The following is a 25,502-nucleotide window of genomic DNA, read 5'->3' as shown; positions in this document are numbered from 1 at the left end:
GTTCTGTACCTTCAACCTTATTGATAATTTTTTTTATAAATGTATCGATAACTTGAGGATCTAAATCGCCTTTCTATGGCTCTATTTGAATTGAAAGGATGTAATTCATGAGACTTCTTTGATCTTGATTCATTCTTTCCTTTTCGCTGATTTTTGTTAATTCTTTACGCTCTTTTTCTCTTTGAGCCCTCTCATTTTTCATCTCTTCGATGAGTTGGTAAACACTGTCTGAATCCATTTTAAAATATTTCCGATTCTTTGATCTTAAGCCACGCTACCAATTGTGACCATTCTGTTTGACTTTCTTATATTTATGGTATCAACTTCCATAGGAACTGCTGAACTTTCTTTTTGAAAGTATTCCTTTCTCGGGACATAACCAGTTCTTAAGTAACGTGGTTTGGTGCCTGTTCCTTGTTATACCTTCTCTCTCTTCGCTATAGATCTCTGCGATTTGCATAGCTTCGTGAAGGTTTTTAGGATGTTTAACTCTTACTTCTCTCTGTGTATCGCTTGTTAATTTCGCGACGGGGAGCCAAGAGGATTGTCCAAACGTATTAGTTTATCTCGATGATATATATCTACAATGAACGAGAATTCAGAAGATATATATAAAACTAACCAAGCCTTATTTACTTTAGTTAAATTATTACAACATTATGCTAATACTTTTAGAAACGTTGATCTCTTAATTAATTATGAAGGACGATTTTACATATCTAATAATTCCGGTGAATTTGATCCTAATTTAACAAAAATAGGTATTTATATTTCAAAGGAGTGTGGTATGTCTTTTAATTTTGAGTTTAGTGAATATATAAACAATTTTGTTGAAGATCAAGATGATGAAATTATTTTAAAATTATCATTTGTCAATCATAACTTAAATTCAGAGAATATAGAGGAAGTACAAGATAAGTATTATAATAAAATAATGAGGGCAACTAAAGGCGGTAAATTAATATACGATAGATATGTCAAGCTTAATAGAGCTTGAGAAGGAAAATATTATAATTGATTTACTGACATCAATTAATAATACTACAGCCGGGAAGTTATATTAGACATATTGTGTAATATTAGAATTCTTTACCCCAGGCTATACCTACGTAACAATTCAGATTAATGCCTGAACCAGAACAATTATTACACCAGTCTTCACTTGCTGAATATGTGTGCCAAGGCTTAAACGAATAGTGATCTCTGTTATAACATTCAGAGTGATCAGGAGCAATAGTAGTCATAAAAGACCTTTCAAGTTGCTCACGAATCATCGTAGTGTATATAATCCAGATTCCAGCTTTATCGGTCACATTATAATTTTAGTCGAAATTACACAATCCTGTATGTAGGTTATGGGTATTTGATATCTAGATCTATATATTATCTTGATTCTCTAGTGACTCCAACGCCTATACCCACACCTATCATGGCTAAAATAATAGTAAGCCATATTATTCCTAATGCAAAGCTTAATAGTTTTTGATTCTTAGAGTATCGTTTCAGGCCCACAGGGATAAGATGACCTTGATTTCCCAGCTGAGACAGCGGAAAGTGATGGTGACGCCCTGCGTTGGTGCTGTCGAACGCGCCAACAGGAACCAAAAAGTATATTGGAGGCACTAAGAGTCCCAAGAGCATCATCAATGCAAAATTAACGTTGGAATAGATTACTTTTAGTGAAGTAGCTTGTATCCATTTTTCCTGGTCGTAGTTATATTGTAGTTCATATGAATGGGAGGAATTCAAATCGTCTTGAGATATCAGAAGATTGTTTGCTCCATCGGAGATGATGGTGGTATCATTGTAATTATTATTAGTGTTATCAGTGTCAAACATACGTTCATGAGAAGTGCGTTTCGCTAACGTATCCAGCAACATATTAGAAGGAATGGGCATAGGGATTGAAGGAGAGGGATGCTTGTAATTTGGGGGCGATGAGCTTCTTTGAGTAGTGACTTCCTTTCCGGTATCCACTTTATTCGAAGGGCCCGTTTTGGATCTTGAATTAGTAGCACTAGAAGAGTCGGATGAGTTGGTTCCACTGGCTGTTCGCATGGGCAAAAGAGATCTTGACCCAATCTGCAGTGTATCGTTTCGCAAATCGGAGCCTCTGTTACTCTCATAAACAGACCATCTCTTGTTACTTTCATCATACCCCTTTTCCTGAACCTTATACAACATAATCGGCAATTCAGTGTTTGAGTCGAGTCCAGCCGTAAGATTGATAGTCGCATGTTTAAATGAATCAGAAGCGCTTACCTCTGACTGCCGTTTAGATGATTCGTCATACTGTTCTAGTCTACTCAATAGTTCCCCTGATGATAGTGAAGATCTGTCTGAAATACGTTTATTTTTGATAGTTTCTTCAGGAATAATTTGTGACCACCTAATTGATGTCTTGAAAGTATTTGGCTTCTGCTCTGGTTGGGAAATCAGATTACTAGTTGCATCCAACAGGTCTTTATTTGTTACTCCAGAATTGACATCAGGAAGAGGTGTATTTATATCAACCAAATCAGGTTCAGGATATCTTTCTTCTTTAGGACTATCACTTTGCATACCGACGTTTAAAGGGTTCCCGATGACTCCAGGAACAGTCCCCTTAGTACCAAGCTCTCTAAATGGATTAGAATGACTTCGGTTTTGTAAATTAGATGATTCTTGCGTTGGAATTGAAGGACTATGCTTTCTCTCTTTCTCTTCTTGCTTATCAGAAGTTCTTAAATTCAGTTCACTCCTGGAATCAAAGTACTCACTATTAGATGATGAACTTGAAGCCCTAATAGCACTTCTGCCAACGTTAATATTACGCTCAAGAGGTGGCTTTGACCTAAGAGAAGACGATCTTGAAAATCTATTAGATGTCCTTTCAGTAGTTTGAGATCTATCAGGGTTAGCCGTACTTGAGGAATCATCGAAATTTTCAAGGAATATGAAGTCGGCCCTCTGCGAACCTACATTCACCGAAGATCTGATGCCATATTCTTCAAGAATTGAACTTATAGATTCTTCGTCATATTCTTCTGAATTCGAAGACTTCGATACCTCGTTTTCCGATGAGGTATCAGCAAATGCTTCTATCCCTACCCTTTTCGATTGCAGTGTTGAGGTGCTGATAGCATTTATGTTATCAGTGGATTTTTGAGCACTTGATAAGGACGATTTTGACCATGCAAAGTTGGCACCTAGTACGTTAGCTAGATTACCTGAAATTGACTTATGCTTTCTTGAAGGAGACGTTTCGCTTCCACCTGAGTTAGTAGAGAATGGAAGACTAGTGAGCGAGGGATTCTTTTTCTTAAGATTATCACTCATGCTATCACTTGAGACAGTAGAATCATTCTTTCGAAACATGAATCGTAATGTATTTATCTTGTTGGGACTGCTAACAGACTTTGAGCTTGGAGAGCTCATTTCAACTATACCTTGGTTTTCCGTAGTGGTTTGGACAGGATCGTCATTCTTCTGATTTGATGAAGGAGCCTGCCCTTCATCTTGACTTCCTTGATGCACAAGTCTAGACCCTTTGCCAAGGGCTACCGACTTCATACTATCTTATACCAAACCAAAAAAGCAGGCAGTTAGAAGAGAGCCTAGAAAGTTTATAAGACTTGAGATCTTATGATTATTACTCGAACGATTTCTTCAAGAGGTAAACAAAAAAATGCATGTGTCTCTTCCAAATTCACCTAGTTCGCTTACATCTCAGCTCCTGTCCCGAAGGGCCGCTTGCATGGTGCTTTTCATAACTTTCCCAAGAATGTCATTTAATAAATGATATTTGTTTTGATATTTCCTAAAACGAACAGAATTAAACAACAACATTTTTAGGTAGAATTGACGAAGAAAATCCAATTACCCTTAGAGGTTCATACCGAGATCATTTGGGTGGCTTTGGAATCCTTAATCGTAGATTACTATGTAAAAAAATATTAAACATTATCTAGTGTATTTTTTCATGCTATCTTAGATAGTTACAAAATTGCATTGCAGCCAGTTGAGTATTATTAGGAATGGTATATATGTTAAGTAGGGTCTTTATCACTCAATAGTTGTAAGATCTTCTCTTCTTTCTCTTCTTACATGGGTTTGTGGTAGTAGAACCAGAACTAGAACCAGAACCAGAACCAGAACCAGAACCTGAAGTCGAGGTTGAAGTTGAACTAGAGCCAGAGCCACTTGTCTCCTCCAGACACTTACCAGCATATGCGGCGAAGGCATTAGTTACAACTGTCTGGAAAGTATCGACAGTTAAAATTTGCTTCAACAAAGAGTTCACTAAGTTCGAGCTTTTCAAAGCGGAAATAACCTCAGTCAAGCTCAATGCGTTACTTTCCAAGACTGACTTTGTCAAGTCGATTGCGAATGGGATATAAGACTTATCGGTGATGATTGATTCAACGACTTGAGTAGCTAATCCAGAATCGTATAAAGATTCTAAAAGTTGTACAACAACATCATTGGCGTCCCTCGTAGCGAGATCCAAACCTCTCTCTTGCACATTCACAGTTTCAATCGGATCCATGAAATCACGTTTCTTGCTAACAGCATCCTTAATCTTTTCCCTAACTTTGTCAACTAAGTCTGAGATAACTCCCTTTGCGGTGTTAAACAAAGAAACATAAAGACTACAGTCAGAAATAAGGTCTTTGATTACATTGCCGACTAAGTTTGATTCTTCCAAGGCCTTAAACAATGTTTCCAAGTTTATTTTACCAGACTTCAAGACTTTGGTGATGACACTGACTGTGATAGGCTCAAATGTTTTATTAGTAGCCAAGTAGTTGATAACGAGAGGTGCTGTGTTTGAATCCTTCAAAAGAGCCAAAACTTTAGTAACAATAGCATAGTCTCTTTCAGCAACTTCGACATCCATTGCATCTCGTTTAGCCTTGTATTCTTGCAAGGTATTGATAGCTTCTTGAATATCATTGTTCTCAGCTCTTTTAATTAGAGTACTGTCAGATCCTGCTGACGTGGGAGCAGCATTGGAGGCAGCTAAACAAACTGCAACAGCAACGAGTGAAGTACTTGATAATCTCATATGGACAAAGCTTTCAGGAAATTCAAAGAAATCTTTCTGAACTCAATTCATACAAGGAGCTATCCCACCTATATATGTGTAGGCTCATAGACTTCTTTATGAATTAGGAAATTAACATTCTCTTTTAAACATACATCCTTCATTACAAAGAGTAAATAATCCAGTTCCCCATGATAATTACTTCAAAAGGAATATTTATTTGTAACATCACCATACCCTTTACCAGATTAGTGCTTCCTCATCCGTTGTCGTACGACGGAAATTCGAAGTTCCAAATATTCTTTCCTAAATAGGAAATGTTCCAAATTGGCACTAAACTTCGAGGACCATGTAGCGTCAATAGAAGGAAACACCAAAAGCCCAATATATACGAAATGGACTTAAAGAATTGTCTGGGCATTCCGATATTCAGCTGAAAGAAGAAAAAGACAAAAATAACCAAGAAAACATGATGTTAATAGATTTTTGCAACTTACTAATATAGAAAGAAATTCAGTTAAGCAAATAAGTAGAGGAAGTAAGTGAAGTTTGCAGACAACTCAGTATGACTGCATCTTATAACTCTTATAGAACCGAATACCTCTTAGTGGACTCTTCGTTGTATCTGCAGACTTTGATCTCTTGCTTCTTTTTTCGAAATTGTTTCATTATGCCAAGGGAACAAAATCATTACACTTCTTAATACACGTCTAAGTGGTCATCAGAACGACAACTGAATAGAGAAGAGTACGCACATAAGGTAAGTTAGAATCTCAAAAACTTTTTAATTATAAAATTATTATTTTTTTTCTATCACTAATTCTCTCTATTAAAATTACTCTCAGCAGCAATGTTTATTGCTGCTTTCTATTAAACTGACGTGTTCAAGTTGTTCATCTAAATTGTCAGTCGTGTCAAGCTTCAAGACCTTGTCCGGATTTAGTATTCTTTTTGGATCTAACAGAAGTTTAATATGTCTCATTAAATCAACAGCTGAGACGCCTAGCTCGTCATTCAAATATTTCCTTTTACCCACTCCAACACCGTGTTCTCCAGTACAGGAGCCTTCGTGCTCCAAAGACCGGTATACCATTCTATCAACAACAGATTCAACTTTGCGATAATCTTTACTATTGTAAAGGATCATAAAATGACAATTACCATCTCCAACATGTCCCGCTACAGAAAATTTACCTTTGAAGCCCAGACTATTTAAATCATCATTTGTTTCTTTGATTAGACGAGAAAGATGAGAAACAGGTACCACAATGTCAGTCGACCAAACTTGAACATCATTTGGATCATCCAATATCTCGGAACCGTATTGAATAGTTGACCAAAGACCAGCTCTTCGTGCTGACCATAAAATGGCATTTCCATTTTCATCTTTAGAAGACTCAAAACTCAACAGCCCATTCTCTTTACTAATCTGAGATATCAATTTAATTTGCTCGTCAACAGATTGTTTACTTGGCCCCCCGATTTTGAGTAAAAGAGTAGGTTTTTCACTAAATGTTTTTGGTCTGTCATTCTGATCAACAACTCCACCATATTTATTTACAAAGTGAACCATGGTTTCATTTAAAAGCTCAATTGCATTAAGCTGGATCCCGGTCTTACTAATGCTTCCTGCAGTAGATGCAGCCAGCTCAATATTAGGGAAGCTGAGGATACTTACAAGCTCTACCTTTGGACGCACGTGAAGTTTTATAGTAGCCTCTGTTATAATTCCCAAAGTTCCTTCAGATCCAATGAAAAGTCTCGTTAAATCATACCCAGCACTAGACTTTTTAGGCCTTTGTCTAGTCTTCAAAATTGTTCCATCTGCCAAAACTACAGTTAAATTCAAGACATTTTCTTTCATGGTTCCATATTTGTAGGCATTCGTTCCTGAGCAGCTTGTGCCGACCATCCCACCAATTTTAGCTCCCATACCGGGATCTGGCCCAAACATTAGATGCTTCGTTTCCTCTTTGCTACGTAAGAACTCATCCAACTCTTCCCATCCAACACCGGGCTGCACGACGACATCAAGATCATCAGGATGTACAGCTAAGATCTTATCCATCTTTTCGAACGACAAAGAGACGCTGTTTGGCCCTCTGACATGCATCAATTGTCCCTCCAATGAAGTCAATCCAGATGATGCAACAACTGGCACTTTGTATTTATTGGCGACTTTCAATATCTGTGAGACTTGCTCAGTAGATGTAGGGTATACCACAACGCCCGGCCGTTGCGAAATTGGATCAGGAGGATGATGAGTGCTGAAGAAACTATCTGCCTGCGCCTTGATTACATCTTCATTACGGCTGACGTTGTCATCACCCACAATATCTCTGATCTGGCTTATAGCAGTCTTGAATTGTTGACTGTCAGCATAAGTAGTTGGCTCGACTGTCTCAAGAGGAGTAGTTGAACCTATTTTATGATTATCGAATTTTACCAGGGAATATAACAATCCTAATCCAATCCCACTTCCAAGTAGAGTAACACCACCAAGAAACAGCCAAGTCTTATTTCCACTCACAGTACTGGGTCGGGCTGAAAACTGACGACTATAGGAACGCCATGTAAATACAGATCTAGCCGGAATTACAGTGCTTTTGCACTTAAATACTCTGAAGAACATTATCACGATGGAGAATATGGCTACAACGGCTCTTTCCACATGTTTACCGTCTTGATAGCCCTACTTATAGGGGAGGACGTACGCGGCACACGACATTGCGTTTCCGATGTGCCCCATGGACATTGTTGCGAAATGATGTAAATTGTGGATCATATCGCTAATCTCGATTACTTAATTAACATCGTTTTCGGCTAGTACATGTTCCATCATTACTAAGTTACATTGGGAAATTAGCCTAGCTGATAACAACCATCTTTATTTACCTACAAGGACCTATTATGAGTGTTCGAAGCTCATTAAAAGGTGAATTTACCGTAATTTCTATGATTCTACTTAAATAGTGGCGTTTTTAACTTGTGAATAGGCTAAGACGGCTAAGACAGGGCTTTTTCAAAAAATCTTCTTTGAATAAGCATGCTGACTTGCTAATAAGATGAAGTAATTGATCTTAAATCAGCAGCTAGGGAAATGATGGAAGTCATTTATTTTATAAATAGCTCAATCAAGCTGAATACCTCAGACTCGCTCTCAATAGCAGTCCAATGGCCACAGCCAGGGATTGAAATTACTTTGCTGGCTTGCAAGTTTTCATGAATAATTTGGGTACAACCCTTCCACGGAGTTATTTCATCTTCTTCACCGAGTATTAATAGAGTAGGAACCTTACTTTCTTTATAAAGCTGTATATAATACTCATTTTGCTGTGACTCCGAACAAATGGCTCTACAGTGCGCTGTATAACCAATAACTGATTGGTTCATGAGAAGCTCTCTGATGAGTGCCTTTTTCACACCAGAGCAACGAGAACCAACGGCACTTTCGCTTAAGATGTTTGCGACATCAAACATTTGATTTGTCTTTTCTATGAAGGCAATGCGCTTGGTAAGGATCGTTGTTAGTTCATCTCGTGGGTGTACAGGGGCAAGTAGCACGCATCTTTGGATTTTAAGATCACATCTAACCGCGAGATGGCTTACTACCATCCCTGACATTGAATGCCCCACAAAGACAAGAAGTTCGTTTGCCAAGCCTAAGTCTTGCACAACACGAACAGCATTCTCCGCTAAATCCTTTATACACAAACCCTCCCTCAAAAGAGTAGATCTTGCTGCCCCTTCGTTGTCTATAAGCAAGCAACGATAATGCTCGGAAAGTCGTTGTGCAATTCCGAAGTAAAAGTTTTCCGACGATCCTAATCCATGTAAGAACACGATGACTTCTTTATAGACAACTTTGTCACCCTTCTTCGGCTCAAAGAATGAATATTTAAGCTTTCTTTGGGTCACAAACCCTGATTTATCCATTTTCGCTGAGATATTGTATCGATTAACTCTTAGTGTGTGCTAGGTCGCCCCACTTGCTTAACCATCAAAATATATACACTTCTGTTGTGGGGTAGTGAATTCTTTCTTTAAGCTACACATTTAGTACATGCAGACCCCAAGTGGGGCGCATTTGGAGGTTCAATTGGATGCTCAATTGCTGTGTTTTAGTTTGCCATGTAAAAAATCAAATCAAGAATTTTTCATTAGTGTATACTTCAATATACTCATTCTGTAAGGATGACTCTTAAATAGCACTTACATTTGGAGCAGTTAATCGAATAGAGAAGGATCGTGGATGAAATTCATAACTCATTAAGGCGTTTTTCAGAAAGTCTTATGTTGCCTCTTCGTGGAGATAGCGACCCGCGTTTGAAGAGGAATGCGGAGATGACGTCGAGAAATATCCCCCACACAAACCAAGGCCCCACTGAATAGCTGCGAAAAAGGTTAGTGGTATAAAAGCCCACAAATTCGTGACAACTATTTTGAGGCAACAGCTAGCAAAGAAGGACAAAATATGGGTTATACAAAGGCAGATGGATCTCCGGATTTGTCTTTAAGTTCTATCTTGCTGTACTTCAAGACTAGAGTATCAACTCTTTTTGATATTCCTGCGAAAAAGTATGAGGTATCTGTCTGGGATAAAGTGAATCCTATACCCGGACTCAAGCTCATGACCGCATCTGACTGGAACTACTTTGGTTTAGGGTTTTTTGCTTGGACTATTGATTCCATGGATTTCTTTTGTGTTTCTGCTTCTGCTTCAGAAATCGCAGCCACGCTTGGTGTTAGCATCACCGATATTACTTGGGGAGTAACCTTAGTGCTCATGTTAAGATCAGTAGGCGCTTTTATATTTGGACTCGCTGCTGATTACTATGGTAGAAAGTGGCCCTATATCTTTGTTGCATTTCTTTTTTTGGTGATTGAAATTGCAACTGGATTCGTGAGAAACTATCAAGAGTTCCTAGGCGTGAGAGCCTTATTTGGTGTTGCAATGGGCGGTATGTATGGTATAGCTGCTGCAACGGCTCTTGAGGACCAGCCTGAAGAAGCAAGGTCAATTCTTTCTGGCTTGTTTTTACCTGGATATAATCTTGGTTACATATTTGCTGTTGTATTCTTTAGAGCCTTTGAAAATACCTACAAGGGCACTGAAGGTTGGAGAGCATTATTCTGGTTCTCTTCTGGGCTTCCGCTTATTTTAATCGTGTGGCGTGTTTTCTTCCCGGAGACAAATGCTTTTTTAAAATTGAAAGAGAAGCGTCGCCAAGAAGGTAGCACTGTTAGCAAGTGGAAGCAGTTCAAAACAAGCGTGTCGGCTCTTTTTAAAACAGAATGGCTCATGTTTATTTATTTGGTTTTATTAATGTCTGGCTTCAACTTTATGTCTCATGGAGTTATGGATTTATATCCAACAATGCTTGTCCAGCAACACGATGTAGGGCCAGATAGAAAAACGGTCATAATGGTTGTGGTGAATATAGGCGCAATTATAGGGGGATTATTTTTTGGACAATTGACTGAGTTTCTCGGCAGAAGATTGACAGTAATAATTTGTTGTATCTGGAGCTGTGCATTTCTTTATCCTGCTTTCTTCGTTAATGACTTGAATACCTTAACGGCAGGATTCTTTTTTCTTTTGTTCGCAACTATGGGAGCTTGGGGAGTGGCACCCTTACATTTATTAGAATTGGTCAATGATAATCAGAGAGTGTTTCTTAGTGGTTTAGGTAAGTACTTGAATTATAAGCTTTTACGAGTGAAAATACTAACATACTATAGTCTATCAATTGGGAAATCTAGCAAGCTCAGCTTCGTCTACTATTGAATCGCAACTTGCGGACTTGTTTCCTATAACAGTCAACGGTGTAGAGACCTACGACTATGGTAGAGTCATGGGTATTTTCAGCGGTGCAGCTTATGCGTATTTAGCGGTTGTCATTTTCCTTGGTCCAGAAAGATTCCACAAGGACGTTAACCTTAATGTAGGAAGGTCAGATGATATTGAATGGGACGTTGAATGTGAAAAATGGAGCATTGAGCAGAAAGAAGTGGCGGAGAAGTCAGTTTAAGTTACATTTTTTTGAGCATCTTTCAAGGCTAAGAGTAAGAAGCCGTTTCATAATGAACCATTTTACAGCTAAAAAAAGCCTTTCCTTTCAAATAATTGCAACATGACATGGAATTGTCTTGTTAATTTGTGTTTCTAACTATGTTCCAGAAAAATTTTAAATAGTATGCACCGGTTGCACAGAGAATCACTAATACATTTAATCTTCAATATATCTTATGAACAATGAATTCTATACACATTATACGCCTATATTTATTATATCGTAGAATAGAAGTGATAGATAAGAATAAAATGCCCAATGACTCATGTGCTGTGAATGCTGTATTTCCTGAAGAATTATATGTATCAGCTTCAAGAACATTGTTTTGTGACAAAATTAACAAATTACCGTTTTTGAAAGAAACTCATCAAGGAAGCCTGCGTTTTCTTTTTATCTGGTGCTCTCTTCGATGTATGCTTAGAGCCTGAATGCGATGGAGTGACCAGCTTCGATCTCAGACTGGGCTTTGACAGACTAGCTTCCTTCTTCGCACCGTCTCTGTAAGTGGTGAAATAGCCCTCGTCGTCCGGAGTATCCTCATTTGTTACCGTAGGCTCAGGCTCGTCATAGGTCTCGGGTTCGTGCGCTTTTCCTTCATTTAGGAGCAGCAAAGGCTCCTCCCCATTTTCAGATTTGAGCTCTTTAGATTGCTCTTCTTTAGGTTCAGGGTTTGATAGTTCATTGTGTAGGCTCTTATTTTTCGGTATTTCGTCTTCTTCAGCGTCCTCTTCAACAAAAATTGGGTGCTCCTTTTCTTCCGTTTCAACTTTCAGCTCATTATCACTGAAGTCATCATCAAATATATTTTCAAGATCTGACTTTTTCGATTTTTTCGGAGGTGCTGGTTCATCATCTGAGACAGCACCAGAATCAACAGCATTTGAAATAACGACACGTTCCTTTGGCTCTTTTGCCTCCACCTTTCTGGATTTATATTCATAACGCCTCGGGGTTGGGTCAGTTGCAGGGCGCTTTGCTTGTCTGGTTTTTGACTCACCCTTTCGAGACACGTAACCAGATAGGGTACTAGACCTGGTGGGCGCCTTTTTAGGCTCTTTGTTTTCCTTTTCCCTTTTAATTTTGTCGTCTTTTTGTACTGGTGCCAATGAATCTTTCTTTGATGTCTCTTTTTCCGATACGTCTACTGTCTCAAAATCAAGATCTTTCAATTCTGGGCCCTTGATCATCCCATTTTGATAATACTTGGCATACTCCTCGCGTTTATTGGGCCATTTGAGCTCAAATTGTGCTATGTCATCAATCGTGAACATATTACTCTTGTCACTCACACTGTATACATGGACAGTGTGAATATGATCAAATGCTTTAACACTTTCCAGCAATTCAGTTTCATCCTTCGCTAGTTTGATCAACTGTGAATTACTTCCATTACCAGTTATAATAAATGACGCTGTTAACTGTTGTTTATTCTTGTTATAGAACTCTAAAAGAAGTTCCTTAGCATGATTAATATGGACATTTAAAGATCTCGATAAAGAATGGTATGTCACCGGGTTATTAGATTTGAATATCTCAGAAACTAAGTATTTAGCTTCTTCTGGATCAGCATCCATTGTCATTATTTAGATCTAAACAACGTTGTATTACCTCGCCGTCTCCAAGTTGTGATGATTACGCGTGTATACTGAAATTAATAAAACAAATCCTGCATTTAGCACACATATATACTGATATAGACTTTAACTAACTAAACCTAAAAGAATCATGATTTTTCATTCTTGTGATGCAAAAGATATTCTTCTTTCTCCTCCTTTCTCTTTTCAAGATTACCGTCTAAAGGACCTTCAATCATGTCTTTTGTCACACCATTGCTGATCAAAGTTTTCCAAGTTGCAATATTTTCAAAACCGTTTTGAGCCAACAGATAGTCAGCGTAGGCCTTTTCTACTTCTTCCCTTGTGCATGTCACAAATGGACCATATTGAATAACATCTTGGTCTAGTTGCTGACCACCAATTAAAACGAATTCAACGTCGCCATTTTCGTCAGTTGGTTTAGCGACGTTTTCTCCAGTGATGTATTCACCGTCAGTATTGAAGAATACATTGGTATATTGGGGAACTTTTGTGTCTCCATTTAGTATTAGACTATTTCCCTTCAAGTTGTAAAGGAAGTAGTTGAATCCCTTATCCAAGTCCTGCTTAAAGGTAGCACCTGGTTTCATTTTGTAATAGTAATAATGAACTGGGGTATAAGCCAAGTCCCTTACTGATTCAACGCCATGACTTGTTCCTGATATGACTTTGATCTTCAATTTACCATCTTGTTCAACAACCTCTGGAATTTCCCATTCTCTCAAGTCTCTGTAACGAGGAGCTGTATACTTCAATTTCTTTGGAAGATCAACCCAAAGCTGCAATCCAACTGTGGGTGAGCCATCTTCATTAGGAATAGGCATTTCAGAGTGAACAACACCCTTTCCAGCAGTCATGAATTGAAGATCACCAGCGTAAAGTATACCCTTAGAGCCAGTGAAGTCTTCATGAGCCATTGCACCATTCAAAATCAAGGTAATTGTTTCCTGTCCTCTGTGAGGATGCTCTGGGAACCCATTACTTCCTCCACTGGAGAAATGATCGAACATCAAAAAGGGATTGAAGTTTCTAGCTTGGCGGACACCTATTGATCTCCGGACAGTTGCACCAGCTCCTTCTGCCTTTTCTACGGCAGAAACCATCTTGAGAATACTCCTTGCTGCCATTTCGTTTTTATTGTTTTCTTGCTGTGTTTTTGTAATTTGACTCAATGTGATTGTGATAACTATAGATATCAAAAAAATGAAAATTCTCAGCTTAAACAATCCTTCTCCCATATATATAGACTTTTGCAATTACAAATAGGGTCATATATATTTGACTAATTAATTCATATATATATGTCAACTATCTTCCTGGAAGTCTTTCGAATTGTGAGTTTTAAACTTTTAAAAATTTAAGTCTAGCTCGTTATGTAAAGGTTTACTAAGTATTACTAAATTGATAAAATTAATATACTGCACATAGACGTTCCATGTGAACCCTTGACTATTGATGACCTGCAGACCTATAATAGGTAGTATATTACAAAAGTTTACGTAAGTAAGGCTTTTGTAATTTATCACAAATACTAGAGGAAAATCTATTCTTCAACTTATCGATGCTAGACGAACTTTAAATTAGTGACCTTAGCCCCAATTTCCATAGCCCTTCAACGGCGTAATGTCCCGAAAGTTTCCTGAATCCTCAAACCACTGATTGAACCATATTCTCAAAAATAGATATCTGATTCAATATACGTAGCTTATACAATATTCGAAATCTTGCTCATGGATGGTTATATTTCAATTTAATGATTTTTTGTTACGTAGCGGTATATTCTCGGAATGCAGAGTCAACTGTGAACGATCTTGTAAGGAAAGGCTTGTCTATTGGGTAAATACAAGATATATCTGAAAAAAAGGCGGAAAATTAGATAATCATGGGAGTAATCAACCGAGAGCTAAAACTAGTCCGAAAGTTACAGCCTAGAAATAAATTTCAAAGATAGCAGGTTAGTTTGATGTTCATAGTTGAAAATATTAGTGTTCTCATGATGAAGAGAAATATCGAATGTTACACTTAGTCGGTTAAGTACAAGCTTTCAAGATGAGAAAATCAAATATTTTAAGTGTAGGGACGTTTGCACATCTGTCATATTATTAAGTTCTTATTTAATTGAAAACCAAATTGAATCAGATTATAGCAAGTTTTCACATAGTAGTTAAATAGTATCATGCCTTTATGCTTTTTTAGTACGGACATTTTGCCTTTAGAGTGTAGGAAATGCATCTGAATGGGAGTTTTATATATTCGAAAAAAAAAATCACTTGAATTCGGCGAGATTGGAGACAATAGTATAACGACACACATCTTCATTCAGGGCTTAAACTTCGCCATATTATTTGCTGAAATGTTGCCACCAAATACTCTTCAGAATTCTTGGTATTGAACGCTGATTGGCCATCGTGGTTATTCGAATTTGATAAATTTTAACAGTAGAGTTTACTTAGTCAAAGATATAAGACATAAACACCATTTAGTGTATCAAATGAAAAAAATACCTCAAGAAACTACTTACTTATAAAGTTCTTGTTACTTATACCCTTAAAGCTCATCGATTCGCAAATAAAATATTTTATCAGATATAACTGGATTATAATGGTGGTCTTGAATTTTATAGAGCGCCTTTCCAGCCTATTATATGGCCACTTTCAAATAGTTACTATTACATCTCATAGTATCTAGTAGATATACGTCATGTATTGTAGCGATACCTCTACCAAATGTTCAATATCTGTCATTCAGCTATTTACGTATCAGTGCACCAAAAATTGCGATAGATAGTTTACTCGTAAAAAACCCTGGTATGATTCAACATACACACGTGACCTCAAACTAGGTTCGCTAAAATAAAAAGAGAAGCGGCTATTATTTCCACAAAGGGAAGATTGAGCGCTTGAAGCTCTATGGTATGCGAAGATAGTCCAGAATCATGAAACACCTTGTTTAGGTGATGTTAGCCCCAGTGGTAAAACTACCAATACTATCAAACGATAAGTATTTATTTATATTAAATTTATAATTAGAACTATTAAAATATATACTCAGTTTAGAATTTTAAAAAAAATCTTTTGAATAAATTTATACTATGCTTTTTTTAAAGCATTGGAATTATTCTAATCAAGATCTTGTCTTGTTGTACTTGAGGTCTCTTTGCACCACAAACCGTTCATTAACCTTGAATGAAAGTGCAAAGGTTATTATTAATTCAAAATCCACTTCTGAGAAAGTAATTGTGATATCTGGCGGAGGGTCGGGACACGAACCAACACATGCTGGACTCGTAGGGGATGGCTTGTTAGATGTCGCAGTTGCAGGTAATATATTTGCATCGCCTTCAGCTAAACAAATACTTACTGGGATTAAATCAATCAAATCTGAAAAAGGTTACCTATTAATTGTTAAAAATTATACCGGAGATATTTTGCATTTTGGTTTAGCTGCAGAAAGGGCTAAAGCTCTTGGTATTAAAGTTGTGTTAGTAATCGTCGCTGATGATGTTGCAGTTGGGAGAACAAAAAATGGATTGGTAGGCAGGAGAGGACTTGCTGGAACAGTATTGGTTCATAAGATTTCAGGAGCTAAAGCATCCATGGGTGCCTCGTTGATTGAGGTTGCAAAAATTTCTCAAGATGTCGCAGATAATATGGTAACTATTGGTGCGAGCTTGGAGCATTGTTCTGTTCCTGGTAGAGACGAAGATGAAATGGAGATACTCAAACCAAATGAAATTGAGATAGGTATGGGAATTCACAATGAGCCAGGAGTTAAAAAATATTCCAGTATTCCGAATATAGATGACCTCATTCAGGAGTTACTTGAGTATCTATTATCTCAAAGTGATAAAGAGAGGAGTTACGTACCTTTTGTATCTGATGAACAAGTCGTATTGTTAGTTAATAACCTAGGAGGAACTTCAGTATTAGAATTAAATGTAATTGGAAGCATTGTGATCCAGCAACTTGCTGAGAACTATTCAATATTTCCTGTACGAGTTTACATTGGTGCATTTACAACAGCACTAAATTGCCAAGGATTTAGTATTACTCTACTCAATGCAAGTAGAGCTGGAGGTGATGAAATTATTGAATTGCTTGATTCACCTACAAACGCTACAGGATGGGTCTCTAGCGTGTCTTCTATCGGAGAAAATTTCAAGAGAGACTCAGCAAAAGATAAATTTGAAAATGATACAGAAGAAGTTTCACCCATCACTTCATCTGTTACATTAGATGCTGGAGTATTTGAGTTAGTATTACGTGGAGGTTTGGAAAAATTGTTATCTAAGGAGCTGCAAATTACTCTTTACGATACTGTCGCAGGTGACGGTGATTGTGGTGAAACACTAGCAGCAGGTGGACACGCAATATTAGAAGCATTAGATGACAACTCTATAGATCTTTCAGACATGGTTAGTGCTTTAAACTGTATTGCCATGATCGTTGAAGAACATATGGGAGGAACTTCAGGAGGGATATATTCAATTTTTATTAGTGCTCTAGCCCAGAGCTACATGAATATGAATCGCAAAGAAGGTCCTTTTGAAGTTAGCAGAAGAAATCTTGCAAAATCCCTTGAAGAAGCCTTGCTGTCTTTGTTTATATACACTCAAGCAAGGACTGGGGATAGGACTTTAGTTGATGCGTTAGAACCATTTATTACTGAAATTGGAAAGACGCATGACCTTAAAAAGGCTAAGAAAGCTGCAATAGATGGAGCGGAAAGTACTAGAAAATTAACTGCAAAGTTTGGGAGGGCTTCTTATGTATCTGAAAATGAATTCAAAAAGTTTGAAAGCGAGGGAGGCTTACCAGATCCAGGGGCAATTGGTTTAGCTGCTTTGATTGATGGCTTGATTACAAGTTTTGAAGAATATCACTAAATCCTGTTTCTATATAACTTTAAGTTTATTTCAGTAGAGAGTAGAACTAGATTTTTTGATAGGGGAATTAAACAATATCTGATAAGTACGCTACATAGAATTGTTGTATAGAGTTTATGGTTCCACCTCCATATAAAATCAAAAATTTTTTTTTCCAGTTTTATCTGTGAGTAAGTCAGTAAAACATGACTTACAGTGAACTTAGAAACGTAAGAAATGAGAGATGTCTCCCACAATTACCAAAGATGAGAATAATTTTATAAATTTACAAATGAAATTTTCAAAGAGCGTTGCACAAGCCTTTTTTGTTCCTGTCAATGAATGCTCAAAGGTGTAAGAATCTTCAGAAATTGAATTTTATAGACATTTAAAGGCTATAAATGGCTACCTTATCTTGAATGAAAGACATGGAAGAATATTAATGCTTGATTTTAGACGTCCAATTATTTATGAATTTAAAATGGGACCATGATCTAGTTTGTTTGTGGCGTATTTGCAGGTTTAATTTTGTAATGCAGTCCGAAAACCATCGAGAGGAAATAGTAATACAGGGCCCTTATAATAAGTCTATTTCTTCCGAGCAAATGTATAAGCGGTTGCAAAAACAATTTCAAATTCGAAGCTGTCATCCCAGCCCATTTCAGAACGTAGCTCTTCGACAAAGGCTTCAGCAACATTGTACTTGTCACCGTTGTCCTTCATCCACGCATGGTAAGCGCTCCAACTTTTAACGTAGCTCAAAATACCAGAAAGAGTGACTTTCTTGGAGATATACAAGCTAGTTTTAGAGCTATCATTACCATCAACATGGGGGTCGAACTCAACTCTTACGACATCCTCGAATAAATCCTTTGGTACCTCAACATCCTTCAAGAGGGTTCTGAGAAAGTTCCTTCCAGGCTGCTCCCAATAGGGCCCCATATACTTTTCGAACCCGTCACCTTGACTCGCATCGCGAGATGAGCCGTACGTATATTTATCATATAACTCATTTGCCTTGGGGTAATTGACGAAAATAGGGTCCTTATAAAACCAGTAAGCCAAAGTGCCGCCTTTCTTCAACATTTTGGAGGATTCTTTGAAAAACTTCGCATGATTGACCCAATGGATACATTCAGCACCTGTGATCAAGTCAATTGAGCCCTCATTTATTTCGCTTGGAAAGGCTTCAGCCGGTGCTTCGTAGAACTTGACGCAAGCGCTAGGGCCTTGTGAACGAGGGTCCTGTTTGCATTGTGTAACCATAGTTTGAGAAAGATCGGTACCTATGACGTTGCTGAAATAGTCTAGCAATTTGAATGTTACAAACCCTGATCCGCACCCCACGTCAACAGCTAGGTCTTTCTTGCCATCATTCGAAGATTCTTCATGATATGCAATCAAAGTCTTATAGAAAGCATCAGGATAAGTTGGTCTTGCCTCATTATAATGTTTAGAGTTAAAGTTTTTGTCAGAATAGGTTGACATCTTTTATAGTTTATGAGTCTTTACCTTTTTACTATAATAACCTATATTACGTGAACTGTAGACTATATATAATGAAAATGCGGAGACCGGTATCGGACCTGTATCGGTAAAATGATTAATAGTTCATTGACGGATATGTATATATATATTAAGATTAATGTGAACATGTACAAACATTAGTGAATAACAAGAGTATTAATTTATTTTTCAGTTGTATAGTTATGAGAAGATTTAGTGTTTTCTATCATCCAATAGATCCCAAAACTCCGATGTAGGTTTAAAATGACTTTTCCAAAAATACAGCCATGCTCTAGATATCCTTTTTCTTTTCTTGAACTCCCTTCTTACCTTGGGATTTCCGATTCGCCAAAAATTCCTTGTACTTAGTTAATGTGATATGATTTTGCATAGCTTTGTATTCATTAACAAATCTATATTGTGTATCGCTCATTTTATCCCAGATGGTAAAAAAGGGTTGCGAAAAATTGTGTTTGATACCCCATGCTTGGTGATGAATATCATGATAAAGGGAATTGTTTGGAAATATAATTTGAAATATGTCATACGGTAGACGATACCCACAATGATCATCGACAGTTTTCAAAGTCGCGAACGTGTATAAAATCAAAGCTTCCCTCGGTGTCAACGCAGTAACAAAACTAGCAATACCGGTACCTAAAGTATCCAACAAGAATCCTTCGACAGGGTCATTGTACAAGGCACCGTATGCAAATGGCACATATAGTCTATGATGTCTTGAATGGAACCTTCTGTATAATGTTTTGTTCATATGCATAATTCTATGGAGCCAGTATTGCCAGCTGTCAATGATACACATCGAAACTGTTATTTTAAAAATAGGCCATCCATACATATATCCATAGTATAGCACACTGTCTGGAATGAATGCTGGGACATACTTTTGTCTTAAGACCCACATTTGATACAATTCATAGCCCGTTGTAGAAACGGGGTCAAAACAATATACAGCATACCCTACTATTGTCTGAATTATGTGCTGCAAAATGACATCTTGCACAACGTTTGCCAAAGTTACTTTGTTTCTCGCCTGTTCCTCTTCGCTAGGATGTATCCGATACTTCTCTGCCAACTCGTACACGTCGATTATATGGAAAAAGGTAGAATATGTCCAATATGCCATGACTGGTGCTATAAGAGCAAGTATTCCATCAGGAATCCCGCTAATCAAATCTTGTCTCTTGGTAATTACAAGGGGACTCTCGTATAAGGCTCCAGAAACAACGTTTGAAAAATTTGACGGTATAGTCATTGTCTCCTTAAATGTATTCATGGTAGCTACCAAGTCTAAACACTGCTTTACTATATTCTGCCAGATTGCTTCAATAATTAGTCGATAATTTGGAGTTAGTTTTGTTTTCTTTTTTCTTCTATTCTTTCTATTTGTATATATTTGTATTCTCTTTTCTTTTTAATTCACGTCTTTGTCACGTTTTTATTAAAGAATGACCGAAAAGCGACTTTTATTGACCAGCTAAAATGAATAAAGTAGCTGTTTAGAACGATTTTTGGGCTTACTTGTGGTCTCTCAGAAGCTTAACGAAGCCGGATAGTATTAGTAAAATTTACGAGGCTTAGGTTTTGCCTTTGCAATGAAGAGCAGTTTATTTACGTTTGCTGTTAGTATCCGAATAGCGATATTTGAAGTCCGCGAAGAGCGATGTCGTTTCTAATAGGGGCAGATTTTCATCAGCAAAAGCCTGTCCCCATGGAGCCAACAGGGTAGCAAACCGGAGTTAGTTCTCTAGAGATATGGCGGACTTAAAATATGGACTTCAATGCCAATGCTAGATTAGTTGGTTATTCTAGTATCGGATAATTAGTATTATTTCGCGTAGCTACGAATACGGCTTACGACGAGGTCGTAACTGTGTGAACACACAGACTCTCTATTCTTCTCTAAGTGATAGTATTCCTCTGTGCCCAATCAATCCTACTTATGGTTTCATTCTCTACGTATATTGTCTCATGATTAATGATCTTTCTGTTTTATCTTCCTGAAAAAGTCGCATGCGCACAGATATTTCTGATCTAATCTACGTTGAAATACTTTGATCTTTTTTATATACAACAAGAATGTCTAAAGCAACGAGGTACTCAGGTGATGAGATATGGAAGAATAACGTAGAAAAGATAGTAAGTTGAAAAGAAATTTGAAGTGACGATTTTCAAAGGATTTGAATACTAATATAGGAATAGAATTCAGAGATATTCACGTTGACATATGGTTCGGTAGTATCACAACTCTGCAGAGACTTCAATAATGACTACCAGGAAGTGAACAAGCACCTAGACCAGATGGGATATAACATAGGGATGAGATTGATTGAGGAGTTTCTAGCAAAAACTGGAGCTCAGAGATGCAATGTATTCAAGGAGACAGCTGAGGTTATTTCTAAAGTTGGATTCAAGATATTCTTGAATATTCAACCTATAGTAGATAACTGGAGTGCTGACGGGAAGTCATTTTCATTGATATTGGTAGATAATCCATTAGCAGAGTTCGTGGAGTTGCCTTTAGCGAGTGATCCTAAGATAGGCAAAGAACTCTGGTACTCGCAAATTCTTTGTGGAGTATTACGAGGCGCGTTACAAATGGTTCAGCTTGATGTTGATGTGATGTTCTTGAAGGACGTTTTAAGAGGTGATGATAAAACAGAAATTAGATTGAAACTAATCAAAGTGTTGAAAGATGAAGTTCCTGCGGGTGAAGATTAAGAATCAACCCAAGCGGCGAAGAATTGATAATTTAAATTAAGACGAGTGGGTTTGAAAATCACTAAAAGAGACAAACAAGACATCGGGAGATCAGTATTCTTATTAGGCATGGCTTTTAATCTTTCAAATTCTTTCCCGATATGGTATTCGCTTATCATAAACAGCATTTATATCGATAATGATAAGCTCAGATGCACATCTACCTCTATAGCTACAAAGGTGTCTGTAATTGTGTCTATATCTATATATATTTCTATTTTGATCATTACATCCATTCTTTAGTGCTCTATCATATGTGAAAATGGAGATCGTAGAAATATAATGAGAATGGGGTATTTACAGAATAGTTTTAAAAATTATATTCATTGGCATCACCAAAACGATGACAGGTGAAGGTAAGGCCAGTCAAGTGCAACTTGATTTGAATGAACCTTTAAGTTCAAAAGGAAAGACAAAAAAATCATTCAAAATTAATTGGAAATGGTTATCGGGTATTCTTGTTATGTGTACCTATGATTTGGTTCTATGGTTTTTTGACATTGTTATTCATACATTCTTCAGGGATATCAGGAGTAGAGGATCTTTTAACATTCCAAGAAAGGGTCCCGTAATATTTGTCATAGCTCCGCATCACAACCAGTTTGTTGATCCCTTAGTTGTGATGTCGCAAGTAAAGGAGCAGTCAGGCAGAAGAATTGCATTTTTGATAGCTGCAACCTCTTACAGACGAAAGTTTATCGGTACAATGGCATTGATGACAGGAGTCATACCAGTGGAAAGAGCACAAGACTTATTGAAGCCTGCCACAGGAGAGATGTTTGTAAAAGATTTAGAAAACGAGCCTTTGATAGTGGAAGGAAAGGGTACATGCTTTACGAAGGAATGTGTGCCAAAAGGCTTGATAGGATTTTCATTTGGAAGTGCACAAATAGAATCGGTAGAATCTGATTCGAAGATTATATTAAAAAAGCCATTCAAAGTAAACTTAAAGTCCCCCACAGCTAGGGATATTAAATTGAAAAAGATTTTGAATAGCGGAACCAAGTTTAAAACTGCTCCTCATGTTGATAACAATGAAGTATTTCAGCATGTGTTCAATCACTTGAACTCTGGCAAAGTGTTAGGTATCTTTCCCGAAGGCGGTTCTCACGATAGAACTGAATTGTTACCATTGAAACCAGGCGTCGCAATCATGGCCCTAGGTGCTGCTGCTCAATCTAAAGACCCAAATGTTGCAATCCAAATTATTCCTGTTGGTATGAATTACTTTCATCCAGATAAGTTTAGATCGCGAGTTGTAATAGAATTTGGCAAGCCAATTGTAGTTGGTAAGGCATTGGCTGAAAAATACAAAGAAAATTCAAAAGATTCTGTATCAAAATTATTGGAGACTATCATTCTTGGATTAAAGGAAGTTACAGTCACTTGCCGTGATTACGATACATTAATGGCTGTTCAAGCAGCAAGAAGATTATACACATCGGCGAACCGACAGTCTATTCCCTTGCCGTTAGTGGTAGAAATGAACAGGAGATTAGTAAAGGGATACGAAAAGTACTCCGATAACCCAGAGGCCAAAGAAATTAAAAAACTCGTCGGGGATTACAACAAGAAACTTATTAGAATGGGATTACATGACCACCAAGTCCCGACGCTTTCGAAGTCAAATAGATTTAAAACCTTCATTATGTTTTCCGAGAGACTTTTCAAAGTCTTTTTCTTCTTGGGTCTAAGTATGCCAGGAATCATATTGTTCTCTCCGGTATTCATAACAGCAAAACGTATCTCAAAAAGGAAAGCCAAAGAAGCCTTAGCTAAATCCCAAGTCAAGCTCAAAGCTAATGATGTGTTAGGTAGTTGGAAAATTATTGTGGCTCTCGGTTTAGCTCCTGCGTTATATATAACTTACTCAATTATTGAAACTGTTTTGATTGTCAAACTGAAAATTTTGCCAGAGAGTTTTTCTAAGGTATTCATTTTCATGCTTTGCTATTTGTGGTCTGTATTGACGACATACGCCTCCTTAAGAATAGGTGAAATTGGAGTGGACTACTATAAATCTCTTAAACCGTTGTTCTACTCCCTCGTGAGTCTGCACAAGGATATTTTGCAAATAGAGGAACTCAAGAAGAATCGAGAGTTTTTGGCCAAGAAAGTCACCAATCTTTGCAATAAATACGGGCCTGATTTGTTTGATGATTATGATAGCTTTTACAAGCAGTACAATCATTTGGACACCCTGGAAGACTACAGTATCTCCCGTTCTCCTTCAGAAGAATCTCTCGGTGTCAAATCTGTCACATCGAATGCACTGGAGTTCAACATTGAAGACTTATCCGATGTTCCAATCTTTTCCAATATTTTGGATGTTTTGAGTCCACCATCCAAGAGTGATTCTTCTAATAGCGACGACAATTCATCTGAGGAAGACTCCGACGCTGATACAGACCCACTTGACGATTCTGAAAACGTAGACGATACAACCTCCCAGAACATACGTTTAAGAAAATCTTTAAAGAAAAGACTAGCCAAGGACCCTAAGAATGTTTGAAGTTTTTTTTTATCAGTCTCATACCACCAGGTTAATCTTCAGATAAGCATCTCAATTAAACATATCTAGATCCACATTATCTGTATTTTACAGCAGAGATCGCTATAACCTCCTATTATGATATCCTAAATATACCTTTGACTTGTGTAATATTCTACTAATACTACTTGCGTCCAGAATACTCTACCTTCTTCTCTTGTGCTCTATTCTTTGTTCCTTCATATTGTCACCTATCTGTGACTAATTTTCGCAGTAAGAACCCCAAAAAAAAAGCAAGGGTCACAAGACTGTATATAATTGATCTACTATCTTGATCAGTGGCAAACGTAATAAATGCTCTCGGAATTGTTCTTTTTATATAATAAGAGACTATTTAAGTTTAAGGTAACGCAAGTTAAGACTTAGTTACCTCTAACTATACTTGAATCATCTAAAAATCCAATAATTTTTAACTATAGCTACAATGAAGATAAAGATTAGATTGTCTACCGAAGTTTCCTACTCTGTGACCATTCCGGATAATTCAACGGTAGAAGACTTGAGGAGCTCAGCACAGGTAGCTTGCCCAAGTGGATCACAACTTCCAGAAGATTTCAAACTCATTTACAACGGGGAGAAGTTAGCTTCTCACTATAGGACGTTAGAGTCGTACAATATCGGACCAGAACAGGATGCAACTGTTATCTTAATGAGTAATGATAGCAACGTCCTTAATGAGCCATCAGATACCCCAGTGCCTTCTACGACGACTTCTAAAAAGGTGAAGAGTAAGAAGAACAGGTGCTCGTTCAAATCTTGTAATTCTGCTCCTTTAAGAATGGTCGGTAGCTGTAGTCACTGTCAGGGGAAGTTCTGTGCAAAGCACAGATTGTTAGAAGACCACCTCTGTCAGGGCTTGCAGTATTGCAAGGATAATGCCCATGAAAAGAATGCAATGAAATTACAAAGTGAAAGAACCATTACGAATAAAGTATGAATGATGAACAATGCGACATTATGTTTTTTTGTTCTTAATACATTGTTACCTCTTTCTTAGATGGTTGTTATTTAATGTGGTTGGTTGTTTGACGGTTCCTCATGCTAGACTTGCACTTTATTTTACACTACTATTAGATATAAAGTATAATCGTGTGATAGACGTTATATA

At 37.4% G+C, this 25,502-nt stretch overlaps 15 protein-coding genes across 15 annotated transcripts; 6 read left to right on the top strand and 9 right to left on the bottom strand.

Annotated features, from left to right (window-relative positions):
- Positions 1–586: 586 nt before the first annotated feature.
- Positions 587–997, top strand: PRCAT00002156001 (uncharacterized protein; the record flags this gene model as incomplete). Its single annotated transcript, XM_062951994.1, has 1 exon — positions 587–997. One exon carries the CDS (start codon positions 587–589, stop codon positions 995–997), a length of 411 nt encoding a protein of 136 aa, XP_062808941.1.
- An 82-nt stretch (positions 998–1,079) lies between these two features.
- PRCAT00002155001 (uncharacterized protein) lies at positions 1,080–1,274 on the bottom strand (the record flags this gene model as incomplete). Its single annotated transcript, XM_062951993.1, has 1 exon — positions 1,080–1,274. The coding sequence occupies one exon, from the start codon at positions 1,272–1,274 to the stop codon at positions 1,080–1,082; it is 195 nt and encodes a 64-aa protein (XP_062808940.1).
- Positions 1,275–1,383: 109 nt separating this feature from the next.
- On the bottom strand, positions 1,384–3,552 carry PRCAT00002154001 (uncharacterized protein; the record flags this gene model as incomplete). The annotated part of the gene is made up of 1 exon (XM_062951992.1): positions 1,384–3,552. One exon carries the CDS (start codon positions 3,550–3,552, stop codon positions 1,384–1,386), a length of 2,169 nt encoding a protein of 722 aa, XP_062808939.1.
- A 496-nt stretch (positions 3,553–4,048) lies between these two features.
- Positions 4,049–5,047, bottom strand: PRCAT00002153001 (uncharacterized protein; the record flags this gene model as incomplete). Its single annotated transcript, XM_062951991.1, has 1 exon — positions 4,049–5,047. One exon carries the CDS (start codon positions 5,045–5,047, stop codon positions 4,049–4,051), a length of 999 nt encoding a protein of 332 aa, XP_062808938.1.
- An 820-nt stretch (positions 5,048–5,867) lies between these two features.
- On the bottom strand, positions 5,868–7,658 carry PRCAT00002152001 (FAD-binding oxidoreductase; the record flags this gene model as incomplete). The annotated part of the gene is made up of 1 exon (XM_062951990.1): positions 5,868–7,658. The coding sequence occupies one exon, from the start codon at positions 7,656–7,658 to the stop codon at positions 5,868–5,870; it is 1,791 nt and encodes a 596-aa protein (XP_062808937.1).
- Positions 7,659–8,140: 482 nt separating this feature from the next.
- Positions 8,141–8,962, bottom strand: PRCAT00002151001 (alpha/beta fold hydrolase; the record flags this gene model as incomplete). The annotated part of the gene is made up of 1 exon (XM_062951989.1): positions 8,141–8,962. One exon carries the CDS (start codon positions 8,960–8,962, stop codon positions 8,141–8,143), a length of 822 nt encoding a protein of 273 aa, XP_062808936.1.
- A 538-nt stretch (positions 8,963–9,500) lies between these two features.
- On the top strand, positions 9,501–11,058 carry JEN1 (Jen1p; the record flags this gene model as incomplete). The annotated part of the gene is made up of 2 exons (XM_062951987.1): positions 9,501–10,716; positions 10,769–11,058. 2 exons carry the CDS (start codon positions 9,501–9,503, stop codon positions 11,056–11,058), a joined length of 1,506 nt encoding a protein of 501 aa, XP_062808935.1.
- A 386-nt stretch (positions 11,059–11,444) lies between these two features.
- Positions 11,445–12,680, bottom strand: POL32 (DNA polymerase delta subunit; the record flags this gene model as incomplete). The annotated part of the gene is made up of 1 exon (XM_062951986.1): positions 11,445–12,680. One exon carries the CDS (start codon positions 12,678–12,680, stop codon positions 11,445–11,447), a length of 1,236 nt encoding a protein of 411 aa, XP_062808934.1.
- A 143-nt stretch (positions 12,681–12,823) lies between these two features.
- PRCAT00002148001 (pirin family protein) lies at positions 12,824–13,933 on the bottom strand (the record flags this gene model as incomplete). Its single annotated transcript, XM_062951985.1, has 1 exon — positions 12,824–13,933. The coding sequence occupies one exon, from the start codon at positions 13,931–13,933 to the stop codon at positions 12,824–12,826; it is 1,110 nt and encodes a 369-aa protein (XP_062808933.1).
- Positions 13,934–15,786: 1,853 nt separating this feature from the next.
- PRCAT00002147001 (uncharacterized protein) lies at positions 15,787–17,580 on the top strand (the record flags this gene model as incomplete). The annotated part of the gene is made up of 1 exon (XM_062951984.1): positions 15,787–17,580. One exon carries the CDS (start codon positions 15,787–15,789, stop codon positions 17,578–17,580), a length of 1,794 nt encoding a protein of 597 aa, XP_062808932.1.
- A 567-nt stretch (positions 17,581–18,147) lies between these two features.
- PRCAT00002146001 (uncharacterized protein) lies at positions 18,148–19,047 on the bottom strand (the record flags this gene model as incomplete). The annotated part of the gene is made up of 1 exon (XM_062951983.1): positions 18,148–19,047. The coding sequence occupies one exon, from the start codon at positions 19,045–19,047 to the stop codon at positions 18,148–18,150; it is 900 nt and encodes a 299-aa protein (XP_062808931.1).
- A 310-nt stretch (positions 19,048–19,357) lies between these two features.
- On the bottom strand, positions 19,358–20,359 carry SUR2 (sphingosine hydroxylase; the record flags this gene model as incomplete). Its single annotated transcript, XM_062951982.1, has 1 exon — positions 19,358–20,359. One exon carries the CDS (start codon positions 20,357–20,359, stop codon positions 19,358–19,360), a length of 1,002 nt encoding a protein of 333 aa, XP_062808930.1.
- An 803-nt stretch (positions 20,360–21,162) lies between these two features.
- Positions 21,163–21,804, top strand: PRCAT00002144001 (TRAPP complex core subunit; the record flags this gene model as incomplete). Its single annotated transcript, XM_062951981.1, has 2 exons — positions 21,163–21,222; positions 21,286–21,804. 2 exons carry the CDS (start codon positions 21,163–21,165, stop codon positions 21,802–21,804), a joined length of 579 nt encoding a protein of 192 aa, XP_062808929.1.
- A 382-nt stretch (positions 21,805–22,186) lies between these two features.
- SCT2 (bifunctional glycerol-3-phosphate/glycerone-phosphate O-acyltransferase) lies at positions 22,187–24,355 on the top strand (the record flags this gene model as incomplete). Its single annotated transcript, XM_062951980.1, has 1 exon — positions 22,187–24,355. The coding sequence occupies one exon, from the start codon at positions 22,187–22,189 to the stop codon at positions 24,353–24,355; it is 2,169 nt and encodes a 722-aa protein (XP_062808928.1).
- A 463-nt stretch (positions 24,356–24,818) lies between these two features.
- PRCAT00002142001 (uncharacterized protein) lies at positions 24,819–25,331 on the top strand (the record flags this gene model as incomplete). The annotated part of the gene is made up of 1 exon (XM_062951979.1): positions 24,819–25,331. One exon carries the CDS (start codon positions 24,819–24,821, stop codon positions 25,329–25,331), a length of 513 nt encoding a protein of 170 aa, XP_062808927.1.
- Between the last annotated feature and the right edge of the window lie 171 nt (positions 25,332–25,502).

This window comes from Priceomyces carsonii (assembly GCF_900007245.1).
Source record: "Priceomyces carsonii strain CBS4050 genome assembly, scaffold: Debaryomyces_carsonii_scaffold_2, whole genome shotgun sequence".
Lineage (NCBI taxonomy): Eukaryota > Fungi > Ascomycota > Pichiomycetes > Serinales > Debaryomycetaceae > Priceomyces > Priceomyces carsonii.
The sequence above is the reverse complement of the archived record's forward strand: the minus strand, read 5'-3'. Positions and strand labels throughout refer to the sequence as shown.